The sequence below is a fragment of the Zea mays genome, chromosome 3 (genome assembly GCF_902167145.1).
Source record: "Zea mays cultivar B73 chromosome 3, Zm-B73-REFERENCE-NAM-5.0, whole genome shotgun sequence".
Classification (NCBI taxonomy): domain Eukaryota; kingdom Viridiplantae; phylum Streptophyta; class Magnoliopsida; order Poales; family Poaceae; genus Zea; species Zea mays.
Window position 1 is genome coordinate 169,473,203 of NC_050098.1, and position 17,081 is coordinate 169,490,283.

At 44.1% G+C, this 17,081-nt stretch overlaps 1 protein-coding gene and 1 long non-coding RNA gene across 2 annotated transcripts; both read right to left on the reverse strand.

Annotated features, from left to right (window-relative positions):
* Positions 1 to 3,176: 3,176 nt before the first annotated feature.
* On the reverse strand, positions 3,177 to 3,526 carry LOC118476719 (uncharacterized). The gene is made up of 2 exons (XR_004857237.1): positions 3,299 to 3,526; positions 3,177 to 3,219 (listed from the first exon to the last, which is right to left on the reverse strand). It is a non-coding gene; the product is annotated as an uncharacterized lncRNA (long non-coding RNA).
* Positions 3,527 to 3,594: 68 nt separating this feature from the next.
* Positions 3,595 to 4,371, reverse strand: LOC103652340 (uncharacterized). Its single transcript, XM_020550954.1, has 2 exons — positions 4,030 to 4,371; positions 3,595 to 3,951 (listed from the first exon to the last, which is right to left on the reverse strand). Exons 1-2 carry the CDS (start codon positions 4,186 to 4,188, stop codon positions 3,595 to 3,597), a joined length of 516 nt encoding a protein of 171 aa, XP_020406543.1. The 5' UTR covers positions 4,189 to 4,371.
* Between the last annotated feature and the right edge of the window lie 12,710 nt (positions 4,372 to 17,081).

A 17,081-nucleotide genomic window follows, 5' to 3' on the forward strand; every position in this document is an offset into this window, starting at 1 on the left:
CTGCCCTGCTCTGACTGCTGTGCCACCCGCCAGGGTGAGGCTGACAGCAGCCGAGTCCGGCCTCAGGCGCCATAGGAAGCTCCGCCTCGCCCGACCCCGGGGCTCGGCCCCCGCCTCGACCTCGGAAGACAGTCTCCGCCATGCCCGACCCCAGGGCTCGGACTCAACCTTGACCTCGGAAGACGGTCTCCGCCTCGCCCGACCCCAGGGCTCGGACTCAGCCTCGACCTCAGAAGACGGTCTCCGCCTCGCCCGACCCCAGGGCTCGAACTCAGCCTCTACCTCGGAGGAGTCACCTGAAAGGGAAATGTGCCCTTGGGCCATTTCTAAGTATTTTGGTGATTTAGTGTCCAACACAAGTGCCTAAGTGCTAAATGGTCGACAAAGTACAAATCAAGTATAAAGGTATGTTTCTCAGACTTAGTACATTGTTTTAGAGACTAATGTATTGTGTCTAAGTGCTGGAAACAGGAAAAATCAAGTTGAAACTAAGGATGGCTTTGTTCAGCCAAAGTCAGCTCTGTCTGGGTGCACCGGACAATGTTCGGTGCGCCAGGCTGACTCAGGCGAACTTGCTGCTCTCGGGAAGTGATTAACGGCGTACGGCTATAATTCACCGGACTGTCCGGTGTGCACCGGACTGTCCGGTGAGCCAACGGTCGGCCGGGCCAACGGTCGGGCGCGCGATCCGCGCGAGACTCGTGGCCGAGCCAACGGTCTGAAGGGGGCACCAAACTCGTGGCCGAGCCAACGGCTCCAAAGCGCCAACGGTCGGCTTCACCAAATAAGGAAGGAGATCCGCACCGGACAGTGTCCGGTGGTGCACCGGACTGTCCGGTGCGCCAGGCGACAGAAGGCAAGAATTGCCTTCCTGGAATGCACTCAACGGCTCCTAGCTGCCTTGGGGCTATAAAAGGGACCCCTAGGCGCATGGAGGAGTACACCAAGCATTCTCTAAGCATTCCTAAGCACCAAGACTTCGATTCCGCGCATTTGATTCTTTGTGATAGCAACTAGAGCTTCATTTGAGTTGTGAACTCGCCGGGTTGTGTTGTGAGCTCTTGTTGCGACTTGTGTGCGTATTGTCGATCCGATTTCGTGTCTTGTGTGCGTTGCTCATTCCTTCCTTACTCCGTGCTTCTTTGTGAACATCAAAGTGTAAGGGCGAGAGGCTCCAAGTTGTGGAGATTCCTCGCAAACGGGATATAGTAAAGCAAAGCAAAACACCGTGGTATTCAAGTAGGTCTTTGGACCACTTGAGAGGGGTTGATTGCAACCCTCGTCGGTTGGGACGCCACAACGTGGAGTAGGCAAGTGTTGAACTTGGCCGAACCACGGGATAAACCACTGTGTCTATCTGTGATTGATCTTCTTGTGGTTATCGTGTCTTGCAAAGACTCTTATCTAGCCACTTGGCTTTATTGTGCTAACTCCTAACCAAGTTTTTATGGCATTAAAGTTTAAGTTCTACAGGATCACCTATTCACCCCCTCTAGGTGCTCTCAATTGGTATCGGAGCCGTTCTCTTCAAGAAAGGGACTAATCGCCCGAAGAGATGGATCCTAAGGGCAAGGGGATTGTGATCAATGATAAGGAGAAGGAGTCCTTCGTCAACGAGCCTAAAGATGATAAGCCTACCGACTCGGGCCACAAACGAAGAGATGGGAAGAAGAAGAAGACGAGGCGCATCAAGGACATCGTCTACTACGACGACAGCGACGAGTCCTCTTCTTCCCAAAAGGATGACGACAACAACTACGAGAAAAAGAAGACAGTTAACTCAAACTTCTCTTTCGATTATTCTCGTATTTCGCATAGCTCAAATGCACATTTGCTTTCCATTTCACTTGGTAAACCTCCTCATTTTGATGGAGAGGACTATGGATTTTGGAGTCACAAAATGCGTAGTCACATGTTCTCTCTCCATCCTAGTATCACTATACCACAACCTAGCAATAACGACTTACTTACAGTCGGTATAAACCGTTATAGCAACGTACTATCAGTCGCTATAGAGTTATACCGACTAACACTTTCTGACGCTGTAAGTGGCGTCGGCATAAACCTATAGCGACAGACATGTTTATACCGACGAACGGTTAGACGTTAAAAAGAAATACCGACTAACATATTTATCCCGACGGACAGTCTGTTAGAACTTATACCGACACACTGTCCGATGCGATATATGCATTTTACCGACTAACAATCAAACGCTATTGGAACTTATACCGACACACTGCCTGATGCGATATATGTATTTTTACCGACTAACAATCAAACGCTACTGCTATATGAGCCTAAAAAAATATATTACTAGCAATTTCCAATTATCATCAACATCAGATAACAATTGTACTGCATTCATACATAGCAATTGTACTACATTCATACATAGCTCATGTTGACATTCATGACAATAACAATTGTACTACATTCATACATAAAGTTCACAAGTTTGCTTTTGTTGTAATAAAGATCAAAATAAGCAGCAACAACACTAAGTTTGGCTTGTGAAAGCTCAGAGATACTAGCTAGTACAACCACATGTTGGTTTCACAATTTTAAGTTCACTTGCAAATTTCTCTTTTGGAGAAAATACAAAACAAAATATGTAGCTGCATCCATCCAAAAGAACTTTTGATCTTTCTTGTTGTAGCATCCATAGGCACCACCGCGATCTGCTTGCTATTGTCATCATGGAGTAAACAAGTGACTTACTACCTCTAGGACCTCCCTCCTGACAAAATTAAAACCCAAATCATTAGTAGACTACTTAGAAATTCATTCCAAAATAAACTATAGAATAGATACCACCATTGCTCCATGATTAAGCTAAATATACAATAGTTGAACGCAACAGAACTGCATGATCACAACACCTTGCTGCTGCTTATTGAGATGCATAAATTTTAGAGAGCAGCTACTCTAATTCCCGCAGAAACTTAAGCAAAAATAATGTGGCTCGACACATTCCTGCTGAATTTGGGAACTTAAGGAGCATCATGGAGATGTAAACACCTTCTAACTAGTAGCAGCCACATACCTACTAAAATCAAGAATATCTACTGAAATCAGCCACATAGCCAGAAGCAGTCATAACCAAGAATATCTACTGAAATTAGTGGTAGATACCACAAAATAGAATTGTGGTACAATGTCAATCATATATTTACCTGTAGCACTCTGGGATGATTTTGATGTCTTGCTCACCTTTAGCTATATAATCATAGAAACCATTAGTTAGAAAATATGCAATCACCATATATGAAAAAACAACAAAGAGATAGCTTATTACTCTCTTGTACGGCCATGCGATCGACATCCGATCAGCATCACCCATCTCCTCCAAATAACCATATGGGCGAGGTAGAAGGGCATCCCTTTTCAGCACAACATTCACAACAACCTCACAATATTGCTTTCCTAGAGCAACTCCTCCTAGCACTGAGCTTGGATTAGTTGAAATAATTGTTCCCTTAGCCACAGGATGATCTCTCAATATGGCATATAAGATCACATCCTTTCCAATCTGAAGCAAACAATGAAATTATAAGAATATAATAAATGTACAGAACCACTAGCAAATGAGAATTAGAAACTTTGAAGGATGGATGAAAAACTTACAAGTTCAGTGTGAAGAGGCAGACTTGTTGGGATAGCTCTAGTGTTGCCTTGACAGGGCTGCACTGCTAGGGACGCATTAGTAGGGTTGCCTTGAGATAGCTGCACTACTGGGGTTGTATTGGTCGTCTTGCTAGAGGGCTGCATTGTTGGGGTACCATTGATAGGGTTGCCTTTAGATGGATGTACTGCAGGGGTAACACTAACATGATTGCTGCCAAGCAAGTTTTCACCCTCATCAGAGATTTCATCCTCCACATAAGCTTCATCTTCATGAAACTGAGCAATATTATGTGTTTGATCAATATGTTGTCCAGACCTCGTGTCCTAAAATAAATATGAGGGTAATAAGTAATAAATATTCCATAGATTTCAAAATGACTCTAAGATGTTCAGCTACTTTACCGGATGGTGTCGTGTATTAGAACCATCATGCGAGATGATTTCCACATCTCTCATTTCATGAGCCATCCTTTGCTCCTGCATTTTCTCCTCCATTTCTGCTATGCGTTGTTCTAGAGCAGCTTTCTCACGTTCAGCCTTTTTGCGGGCTAGGACTTCCATTTGGAGTCTTGTGGGTGTGTAACTTCTCAAGCCCGGGGTACCAATATCTTGGGGAGTTGGTCCTAGACCCAAAACTCGGACACGTCCTCTTGGCTCTTTCTCTCCACAAACAGCAGCAAAAGCATCACCTTCTTGAATTGTTCTTTCCTTCAACTCTGGATGGGCCTCAACATATTCTTTAAGTTTGTTCTACCCAAATTGAGTTGCAAAAGAGAAAGGTTCAGTAGCAAATGTGATGCAAAAAAACACCTTACAATAAATGTCAAGTTCACAAAAACTTACAATAACTGGTTCAGCAAGTCTTGTTGGAACTCCATTCTTTCTGGTATGTGTTTTGATATAGAGTTCATCTCTTCGAGGAGGGCGTCCTAGTTCCTTAGACTGTAAATTGTTTTAATATTAACAATTGAAAATGAAAAATCATAATGTAAATTCAACAGTCAAATTGCTTCAATACCATTTCATGGCCAGAGCGAGCAAAGCTCTTGCTACCAGATGTATGAAGTACCCCAACCTTTGAACGACTAAATTTGGCTTTTTTTGTCTTTCCTTCACATTCAGGAGACACCCAATATTCAGAAAGAAACTTCCAATCCTCATCACTAACCCTTCCACTATGTTTGTTCTTCATGTCCTCTTCTATTAAATTCTCATTAAAATACTGCGCCTTTAGGGTTGACTTAAAATCCTTCCATTTCCTTCCAGCAGTGGTTAAAAACCAGTTAAAGGCAGCATCATCTACATCGAAGATTTTCTGATTTTCCAACCAAAAAAATATAATCACAACTTGGTCTAATGGTCAGAAACAAATTCAACCTAAGAAACGGTAATAATGTACTTGGGCAAATACCTTTAGGTCGGTCCAGACTTCATACTTCTTCTCACCATCCACTAGTCTCCAGTCAACACTGCTAACTGACAACTTCTTTCTCACATGACATCCAATAGCACTAGAAAACTTCCTTGAATTGTTTCCAATAGGTTGACCAAATTCATTCAGTTCTATCTTAATTTTTGTCATCTCAGATCCCCTTGCAAATATGTCCTCCAATTTTGTAATACCCCTTCCTTTTCTCTTCTTTTGTGGACTATGGGATTCTATTAATTTAAACACATTAGTTGTACTATAGCAAGGTGAAAAAGTATATGCAACAACAGAATAATTACCATCATTGTCACACAGAAAATCTCCAATTGAATCACAACCAATATTTGCATCAATCTGCTCATTTGCATTCTCAGATAAATTTCTTTGTGTCCTTCGACGCAAATTATGACCTTCAGTTGCAGCACCACTGGTGTTGTGAGTTCTCTACAAGAATAAAACAAGGTGCTCCAATTAGAATTCATATTGAACCTTTATAATTGGGACTAGGCAAGCATATTAAAATTAGTTCTGCTTGTGACAGAACAGTTTGGAACAGAACAGAACAGAACAGTTTGGAATAGAACAGAACAGAACAGAATCCTATTAGTTCTGCTTGCGGCACCAGCCAGGAAGTTTGGAACAGAACATAATCCTTGCTGCCTGTGACAGAACAGTTCTGCTTCTGCACATGACAGAACAGTTCTGCTATTTGATGAATTGCATCAGTTCTGCTATTTGATCAATCGAGGTCAAAAAAAAGGAAAGCAGGAACCGATCCAAAGTTTGACAGAAAAAAATACTAGTGAATAGATTACTCAGCCACCATGTGTATAGCTCGTCTGAACAAGTGAAGGCGAAGCTTCTTTCGCTTCAGGCAAGTGCAGAGAATGTGCTTGACTGCTTGTGCATCTAGCGACGCTTAACTAGTAGCATCATCATCTGCTGCATATCAATCGAGGTCAAAAAAAGAAGGCAGGAATATAGTCTCAAGAAAGCTCAGAGTTTCAACTATATCAGCCTCAAGACTTTTCATGTCACTTATTCGAATGACTGGTGCAGAAAGTTTCTTGAAAAAATTAGATATACGGATCACTCCAGCACTGACTATTGTAGGCAATATTTTTCTAACAGCAAGTGGCAGCAAGTGTTGTAGAATAATGTGGCACTCATGACTCTTAAGTCCAAATATTTTCCTCTCATTGACATGTACATTATGTCGTATATCAGCTGCATAACCATCAGGAAACTTCACCCCTTTTAGTACTTGGCAAAATAATTTCCTCTCAGCAGGACTCATTGAGTAAGGTGCTGGTGGTAAATAAAGTTGGTCTTCTACTTCAATAGGGTGAAGTTCACTTCTAATACCTAGGGCCTGAAGGTCCAACCGAGAATTCAAGTTATCCTTTGATTTCCCATCTGTGCCCAGGAATGTATTAAGTAAGCTTTCACTCACATTTTTCCCTATGTGCATGATGTCAAAATTATGTCTCAGCAATAAATCTTTCCAGTATGGTAGTTGAAACCAAATAGATCTCCTTTTGAGAATGAGTAATGGTTCCCCTTTCTTGCGTCTCTTGTTTGCCGGTTTCTTTCTAGATGGATCCTTGCCAAAAGTTTGATTAAGATCTTTAGTGCACTCTAAAATTTGTTCTCCAGAAAGCGGAGTAGGTGCTGGCCTAAACTCAGTTTTACCAAATCTATCAATGTCAAACCTAAATGGATGGTCATCAAGCAAGAATCTACGATGATCCATATAGCAATTCTTGCTGCCATTACTAAGTCTAAGTGAACAAGTGTGGTAGTTGCAATCAGGACATGCTGCTTCACCAGATGTGACAGATCCAGATGTGTATCCTAGACCTGGGAAATCAGTAATAGTCCATAATAGTGCAGCTCGCAACTTGAAGAATTCACCCTTTGAAGCATCATAAGTTCTAGCTCCATTGACGAACATATCTAGCAGATCATCAACAAGGGGTTGAAAATAGACATCCATGTCACTACCAGGTCCATTTCGACCAGGAATCAACAAAGAAAGGATGAAATTTGATTGCTTCATGCACATTGAAGGTGGAAAGTTGTACGGAATACAAATACCAGGCCAAACACTATAGCTAACATTCATGGACCTAAATGGATTAAAGCCATCAGTTGCAAATGCAAGGCGAATATTACGGCTATCTGCAGCAAACTCTGGATGTTTGTTGTCAAAGTCCTGCCATAGGGGTGAATCTGCTGGATGTCTAAGTAAACCATCTTTTTTCGACCTTCAGCATGCCATCGTGTTAGATTTGCTATTTTGGAGGTCAAAAATAACCTTTGGAGCATTTTCTTTATTGGGAAGTATCGAAGAACCTTCTTTGGAACCTTATACACATGTTTCCCATCTAGACTCTTCTTTATTGATTTCCATCGTGAAACCTTACATTTTGGACATGAATTCAGATCTAAATTCTCCTTCCAATACAGAATGCAATCATTTTCGCATGAATGAATACTTATATACCCAATTCCTACGGTTTTCACCAATTTCTTTGCTTCATAAAAATTTTTTGGGAGTGCTGAACCCTCAGGGAGTGCATCATTAAGTAAATCAAGTAGTAAGTTAAAAGATCTATCAGTCCATCCTCCGAGGAGTTTGATGTGGAGTAATCTAATCAGGAAACGTAGCTGCGTATATTTCTTGCAGTTTGGATATAACTCTTTGCTATTTTCTGCAACCAACTTTTGAATAGCAACTAGCTCCTCACAGGGGTCAACAAAAGAGCTTGTATCCTCAAAATCTCCTCTATCATCTAAACCAGTAGCTAAGTCTCTAAGCAAATCAGAAATGTCATCATCTTCATTAGGTTCCTCCATAACCTCATTGTAATCATAGTTTCCATGATTCACAACAGAGCTAGTCTCACCATGCAAGTTCCATATCGTGTACCCTTTTAGAAACCCATCGCATATTAAGTGCTCACGTATTTCACTTGCCTCTTTCCAAAACGAGTTAACACACTTTCTACAAGGGCATAAAATCTTGTTCCCTACAGCCGAATTTCTAAATGCAAAAGCCAAGAAGCTGTTTACACCTTGTAAATATGTCTTGCCGTGCCTACATGCATCATCATTTTCATTCTTAGGTTAAATTCCATTTAAGCTATAGATATCACATTTATATTTGTGTTATAATGGATTTGTACCTAGCATCATCATTGATCCATGTCTTATCCACCATGGTTTAGGACTACTTCTTAGAAATCAGTGACTGCAATCAAAGTTATAGAAAAATATATTTCAGGTTATCAACTCACAACTCCCTCCTTCCCCACTAATTTACATTTAAACATTGTAGCATAATCATGACTGCAATCATAATTTGAAGTTTTAAACAATGTAGACATAAAACTTGCCTGGGATCGGACGACAGTACCGTAGCCGCGCCGACGCTTCTCCGCTTGACTCGTTCCAGTGTGGTCGGCCTCGCTCCAGTAGAAGTGGGGCGCCGGCTGGGGATGAAGGTTGGCGTAGCAGGGCACGCGGCTGGGCCGGGGACGGGACGGCGGACTGCACGCGTGGCTGCAGAGGAGACTGCGCGCGCGCGTGGCTAGCTGGCTGACGGCGGACTGCGCGCGCGGGCTGGGGACGGTGGACCGCACGCGTGGCTGGCTGGGCACGGCGGACCGCGCGCGTGGCTGGTGGCTGGGGACGGCGGACTGCGCGCGCGGCTGGCTGGGGACGCGCGGGACGGCGCGCGAGGATGGGTTGGGGACGCGCGGGACGGCGCGCGAGGATGGGTTGGGGACGGCGCGCGAGGATGGGAGGAGCCGACGGCGTGCGGATGCGTTGGGGAGGAGAGTGCGCGCGGCCGACCGGCTGGGGAGGTGACGGCGGTTATTGGCGGCGCGCGGCGGCTGGTTGTTTTCGCGGCGACTGAGTAATAGGGTTTTGGGCTTTGCGCGCCAACAGGGGTAAATTGCACATGTTTTTTATGGCGACTGACAGCGCGATGCTATAGGTATGAATTGCCGACTGACAACGCGACACTATTAAAAGATAAATATAACGACTAACACTCAGTTGGAATTTAGACATATACCGACTCACCATCTGTGGCTATTTATACCGACTAACAATTTGACGCTAATTCTCTATTTATAGCGACGGTCGTCAGACACTAATTTGGTGTTGTGGTATAGTGTATATGGGAGATAGTAGAGAGTGGAATGAAATTTGATAGCTCGGATAGTCCTTTATTTATAAATGAACAGATTCATAAAAATGCACAAGCTACTACTATGTTGTTAGCCTCATTGTGCAGGGACGCGTACCATAAGGTGAGCGGCTTGGACAATGCCAAGCAGATCTGGGACACCCTCAAGATCTCACATGAGGGGAACGACGTCACCATGCTCACCAAAATGGAGTTGGTGGAAGGCGAACTCGGGAGATTCGCGATGATTAGAGGGGAGGAGCCAACACAGACGTACAACAGGCTCAAGACCCTCGTCAACAAGATAAGGAGCTACGGAAGCACGCGATGGACGGACCACGACGTCGTCCGCCTAATGCTAAGGTCCTTTACCGTCCTTGATCCACATCTTGTGAACAATATTCGTGAGAATCCTAGGTACACGAAGATGACGCCCGAGGAGATCCTTGGAAAGTTCGTAAGCGGGCGGATGATGATCAAGGAGGCTAGATACGTCGACGATGCATTAAATGGCCCAATCCAAGAGCCTCAAACTATTGCTCTCAAGGCAACAAGGAGCAAGGAGGCACTACCTAGCAAGGTGGCGCAAGTTGAGGCGGCCAGGCTTAATGATGAAGAGATGGCCCTCATCATCAAGCGATTCAAGACATCGCTAAAGGGTCGCAAGGAGCACCCCAACAAGAACAAGACAAAGGGGAAGCGCTCCTGCTTCAAATGTGGTAAGATTGGTCATTTTATCGCTAATTGTCCCGATAATGATAGTGACCAGGAAAAGAAGGGTGAAAAGTGGGAAAAGAAGAAGAACTACAAGAAGGCAAATGGCGAGGCACATCTTGGAAAGGAGTGGGATTCGGATTGCTCCTCATCCGACTCCGACAACGAAGGACTCGCCGCCACCGCCTTCAACAAGTCATCCCTCTTCCCCAATGAGCATCACACTTGCCTCATGGCAAGAGAAAAGAAGGTAAGCACTCGTAATACTAGTACTTATGCTTCTTCAAGTGAGGATGAGTCTAGTGATGATGATGAAATAGACTATTCATGCTTATTCAAGGGCTTAGATAGAACTAAGATTGATAAGATTAATGAATTGATTGATGCCTTGAATGATAAGAATAGATTACTAGAAAAACAAGAGGACCTTTTATATGAAGAGCATGATAAATTTGTTAGTGCACAAAATTCTCTTGCTCTAGAAGTTAAAAGGAATGAAATGCTTTCTTGTGAACTATCTACTTGTCATGAAACCATTTCTACTTTAAAAGGTGTTAATGATGATTTAAATGCTAAACTAGAAGTAGCAAATAAATCTAACTCTTGTGTAGAACATGTTATGATTTGCAATAGGTGCAAAGATTTTAATGTTGATGCGTGTAGTGAACACCTTGCTTGCATTTCTAAATTAAATGATGAAGTGGCTAGTCTTAATGCCCAACTTAAGACTAGCAAGAGTGAATTTGACAAGCTAAAATTTGCAAGGGATGCCTACACGATTGGTAGACACCCCTCAATTAAGGATGGTCTTGGCTTCAAGAGGGAAGTCAAGAACTTTGAAAGGGAAATGTGCCCTTGGGCCATTTCTAAGTATTTTGGTGATTTGGTGTCCAACACAAGTGCCTAAGTGTAAAATGGTGAACAAAGTACAAATCAAGGATTAAGGTATGTTTCTCAGACTTAGTACATTGTTTATGGACTAATGTATTGTGTCTAAGTGCTGGAAACAGGAAAAATCCAATTGGAAATGTCTTGGCTCGAGCAGCCAAGACTCTGCTGAGTCTGGGAGCACCGGACTGTCCGGTGGTGCACCGGACAGTGTCCGGTGCGCCAGACTGAATCGAGCGAAGTGGCCGCTCTCGGGAATTCACCGGCGACGTACGGCTATAATTCACCGGACTGTCCGGTGTGCACCGGACTGTCCGGTGAGCCAACGGTCGGCCGGGCCAACGGTCAGCCGCGCAATCTGCGCGGGACACGTGGCCGAGCCAACGGCTAGAAGGGGGCACCGGACTGTCCGGTGTGCACCAGACATGTCCGGTGCGCCAACGGCTCCAAGTCAGCCAACGGTCGGCTTCGCCATTTAAGGAAGGAAATCGGGCACCGGACAGTGTCCGGTGTGCACCGGACTGTCCGGTGCGCCACGCGACAGAAGGCAAGAATTGCCTTCCCTGTTTGCTCTCAACGGCTCCTAGCTGCCTTGGGGCTATAAAAGGGACCCCTAGGCGCATGGAGAAAAAGACCAAGCAACCTAAGAGCATTCTTGATCATCCACACTCAGTCTTTGCGCATTCGTTTGTCATTCTCAGTGATTCGAGCTCCGTTCTAGTGAGAACTTTGAGATAGTCTCTTGAGCTCGATTCTTGGCCGTGTGTGTGCACATTTTGCTGTGGATTTGTGTGTGTTGCTAATCCCTCCCTTACTCCGTATTTCTTTGTGAATCTCAAGTGTAAGGGCGAGAGGCTCCAAGTTGTGGAGATTCCTCGCAAACGGGATATTGAAAGGCAAAGCAAAACACCGTGGTATTCAAGTCGGTCTTTGGACTGCTTGAGAGGGGTTGATTGCAACCCTCGTCCGTTGGGACGCCACAACGTGGAGTAGGCAAGCGTTGGTCTTGGCCGAACCACGGGATAAACCACTGTGTCATCTCTGTGTTTGATCTCTTGTGGTATTGTGTTTTGTTGAGACTTCTCTCTAGCCACTTGGCGACTATTGTGCTAACACTTAACAAGTTTTTGTGGCTCAAGTTTTTAAGTTTCACAGGATCACCTATTCACCCCCCCCCTCTAGGTGCTCTCAATTGGTATCAGAACCGTTCTCTTCAAGAAGGGACTAATCGCCCGAAGAAATGGATCCTAAGGGAAAGGGGATGGTGGTCGACAACAACGAGAAGGAGTCTATCTTCAACGAGCCGAAGAATGACAAGTCTACCGACTTGGGCTCAAGCCACAAGCGCAAAGACGGGAAGAAGAAGAAGACAAGGCGCATCAAGGAGATCGTCTACTACGACAGCGACGAATCTTCTTCTTCTCAAAAGGATGACAACAACGACTACGAGAAAAAGAAAACGGTCAATTCAAACTTTTCCTTTGATTACTCTCGTATTCCTCAAAGTGCCAATGCTCATTTATTATCTATTCCACTTGGTAAACCTCCTCATTTTGATGGAGAGGACTATGGATTTTGGAGTCACAAAATGCGTAGTCACTTGTTCTCTCTCCATCCTAGTATATGGGAGATTGTAGAAAATGGAATGCACTTTGATAGTTCGGATAGTCCCATGTTCATTAATGAGCAAATTCATAAGAATGCACAAGCTACTACTGTTCTTCTAGCTTCATTGTGCAGGGATGAATATCACAAAGTGAGTGGCTTGGATAACGCCAAGCAGATCTGGGACACCCTCAAGATTTCACATGAGGGAAACGACGTCACCTTACTCACCAAGATGGAGTTGGTGGAGGGAGAGCTTGGACGATTCGCGATGATAAGAGGCGAGGAGCCGACACAAACATACAACCGGCTCAAGACCCTTATCAACAAAATAAGGAGCTACGGAAGCACACGATGGACGGACCACGACGTCGTCCGATTGATGCTAAGGTCCTTTACCGTTCTTGATCCTCATTTGGTGAATAACATTCGTGAGAATCCCAGGTACACCAAAATGTCGCCCGAAGAAATCCTTGGAAAATTCGTTAGCGGGCGAATGATGATCAAGGAAGCGAGGTACGTGGACGATGCTCTAAACGGTCCAATTAATGAGCCTCAACCCGTTGCTCTCAAGGCAACAAGGAGCAAGGAGGCGTTACCCAGCAGGGTAGCACAAATTGAGGCCGCCGGACTTAATGATGAAGAAATGGCCCTCATCATCAAGAGATTCAAGACGGCGCTTAAGGGTCGCAAGGGACAGCCAAGCAAGACCAAGACAAAGGAGAAGCGCTCGTGCTTCAAATGTGGTAAGATTGGTCATTTTATTGCTAACTGTCCCGACAATGATAGTGATTAGGATCAAGGGAACAAGAGGGAGAAGAAGAAGAATTATAAGAAGGCAAAGGGCGAGGCGCATCTAGGCAAGGAGTGGGACTCGGACTGCTCCTCTTCCGACTCTGACAATGAAGGACTCGCCGCCACCGCCTTCAACAAGTCATCCCTCTTCCCCAACGAGCGTCACACTTGCCTCATGGCAAGGGAGAAGAAAGTAAGCACTCATGATACTAGTACTTATGCTTCTTCAAGTGAGGATGAGTCTAGTGATGATGATGAGATAGATTACTCATGCTTATTCAAGGGATTAGATAGATCTAAAATTAATAAGATTAATGAGTTGATTGATGCTTTGAATGACAAGAATAGATTACTAGAAAAACAAGAAGATCTTTTATATGAGGAGCATGATAAATTTGTTAGTGCACAAAATTCTCTTGCTCTAGAAATTAAAAGGAATGAAATGCTCTCTGGTGAATTATCTACTTGTCATAAAACCATTTCTACTTTAGAAGGTGTCAACAATGATTTAAATGCTAAATTAGAAGTAGCAAATAAATCTAATTCTTGTGTAGAACATGTTGTAATTTGTACTAGGTGTAAAGATTTTGACATTGATGCTTGTAGTGAACACCTAGTTTCAATTTCCAAGCTTAATGATGAATTGGCTAGTCTTAATGCTCAACTTAAGACTAGCAAGAATGATTTCGATAAGCTAAAATTTGCAAGGGATGCCTACACGATTGGTAGACACCCCTCAATTAAAAATGGACTTGGCTTCAAGAGGGAAGCCAAGAACTTAACAAGCCATAAGGCTCCCATCTCCGCCAAAGAGAAAGGGAAGGCCCCTATGGCAAGTAGTACTAAAAGGAACCATGCTTTTATGTATCATGATAGGAGACAAACTAGAAATGCTTATAGGAATTATAATGCTTATGATGATTTTGACTCTCATGCCATGTTTGCTTCTAGTTCTTCCTATATGCATGGTAGAAATATGTCTAGGAGAAATGCTATTCATCATGTGCCTAGAAAGAATATTATTCATGCTCCTAGGAAAGTAGTGAATGAACCTTCTACAATTTATTGTGCTTTAAATGCTTCCTTTGCTATTTGTAGAAGGGATAGGAAAATAGTTGCTAGGAAGTTAGGGGCAAAATGCAAGGGAGACAAAACTTGCATTTGGGTCCCTAAGGATATTTGCACTAACCTTGTAGGACCCAACATGAGTTGGGTACCTAAGACCCAAGCCTAAATTTGCCTTGCAGGTTTATGCATCCGGGGGTTCAAGCTGGATTATCGACAGCGGATGCACAAACTATATGACGGGGGAGAAGAAGATGTTCACCTCCTACGTCAAGAATAAGGATTCCCAAGATTCAATTATATTCGGTGATGGGAATCAAGGCAAGGTAAAAGGGTTAGGTAAAATTGCAATTTCTAATGAGCACTCTATCTCTAATGTGTTTTTAGTAGAGTCTTTTGGATATAATTTGCTATCGGTTAGTCAATTATGCAATATGGGATATAACTGTCTATTTACAAATGTAGAGGTGTCTGTCTTTAGAAGAAGTGACGGTTCACTAGCTTTTAAGGGTGTATTAGACGGCAAACTTTATTTAGTTGATTTTGCAAAAGAAGAGGCCGGTCTAGATGCATGCTTAATAGCTAAGACTAGCATGGGCTGGCTGTGGCATCGCCGCTTAGCACATGTGGGGATGAAGAGCCTTCACAAGCTTCTAAAGGGAGAACACGTGATAGGTTTGACTAACGTACAATTCGAAAAAGATAGACCTTGTGCAGCTTGTCAGGCAGGTAAACAGGTGGGAGGAGCGCATCACAGCAAGAATGTGATGACCACATCAAGACCCCTGGAGCTACTACATATGGACCTCTTCGGACCCGTCGCCTATCTAAGCATAGGAGGAAGTAAGTATGGTCTAGTTATTGTTGATGACTTTTCCCGCTTCACTTGGGTGTTCTTTTTGCAGGATAAGTCTGAAACCCAAGGGACCCTCAAGCGCTTCCTAAGGAGAGCACAAAATGAGTTTGAGCTCAAAGTGAAGAAGATAAGAAGCGACAACGGGTCCGAGTTCAAGAACCTTCAAGTGGAGGAGTTCCTTGAGGAGGAAGGGATCAAGCATGAGTTCTCCGCTCCCTACACACCACAACAAAATGGTGTGGTAGAGAGGAAGAACAGGACGCTAATTGATATGGCGAGGACGATGCTAGGAGAATTCAAGACCCCCGAGTGCTTTTGGTCGGAAGCCGTGAACACGGCTTGCCACGCCATCAACAGGGTCTACCTTCATCGCCTCCTCAAGAAGACTTCATATGAGCTACTAACCGGTAACAAACCCAATGTATCTTACTTTCGTGTATTTGGGAGCAAGTGCTACATTCTAGTGAAGAAGGGTAGAAATTCTAAGTTTGCTCCCAAAGCTGTAGAAGGGTTTTTGTTAGGTTATGACTCAAATACAAAGGCGTATAGAGTCTTCAACAAATCATCGGGTTTGGTTGAAGTCTCTTGCGACGTTGTATTTGATGAAACTAATGGCTCTCCAAGAGAGCAAGTTGTTGATCTTGATGATGTAGACGAAGAAGATGTTCTGACGGCTGCTATACGAACCATGGCGATTGGTAATGTGCGACCACAGGAACAAGATTAGCAAGATCAACCTTCTTCCTCAACTATGGTGCATCCCCCAACTCAAGACGATGAACAGGTTCATCAACAGGAGGCGTGTGATCAAGGGGGAGCACAAGATGATCATGTGATGGAGGAAGAAGCGGAACCGGCACCTCCAACCCAAGTTCGAGCGATGATTCAAAGGGATCATCCCGTCGACCAAATTCTGGGTGACATTAGCAAGGGAGTAACTACTCGGTCTCGATTAGTTAATTTTTGTGAACATTACTCCTTTGTCTCTTCTATTGAGCCTTTCAGGGTAGAAGAGGCCTTGCTAGATCCGGACTGGGTGTTGGCCATGCAAGAGGAGCTCAACAACTTCAAGAGGAATGAAGTTTGGACGCTGGGGCCTCGTCCTAAGCAAAATGTTGTGGGAACCAAGTGGGTGTTCCGCAACAAACAAGACGAGCACGGAGTGGTGACGAGGAACAAGGCTCGACTTGTGGCAGAAGGTTATGCCCAAGTCGCAGGTTTGGACTTTGAGGAGACTTTTGCTCCTGTGGCTAGGCTAGAGTCCATTCGTATCTTGCTAGCATATGTCGCTCACCATTCTTTCAGGTTGTTCCAAATGGATGTGAAGAGCGCTTTCCTCAACGGGCCAATAAAGGAGGAGGTGTACGTGGAGCAACCCCCTGGCTTCGAGGATGAACGGTACCCCGACCACGTGTGTAAGCTCTCTAAGGCGCTCTATGGACTTAAGCAAGCCCCAAGAGCATGGTATGAATGCCTTAGAGATTTCTTAATTGCTAATGCTTTCAAGGTTGGGAAAGCCGATCCAACTCTTTTCACTAAGACATGTGATGGTGATTTGTTTGTGTGCCAAATTTATGTCGATGACATAATATTTGGTTCTACTAATAAAAAGTCTTGTGAAGAGTTTAGCAGGGTGATGACGCAGAAATTCGAGATGTCAATGATGGGCGAGTTGAACTACTTCCTTGGGTTCCAAGTGAAGCAACTCAAGGACGGCACCTTCATCTCTCAAACGAAGTACACGCAAGACCTGCTGAAGCGGTTTGGGATGAAGGACGCCAAGCCCGCAAAGACTCCGATGGGGACCGACGGACACACTGATCTCAACAAAGGAGGTAAGTCCGTTGATCAAAAGGCATACCGGTCAATGATAGGGTCATTACTTTACTTATGTGCTAGTAGAC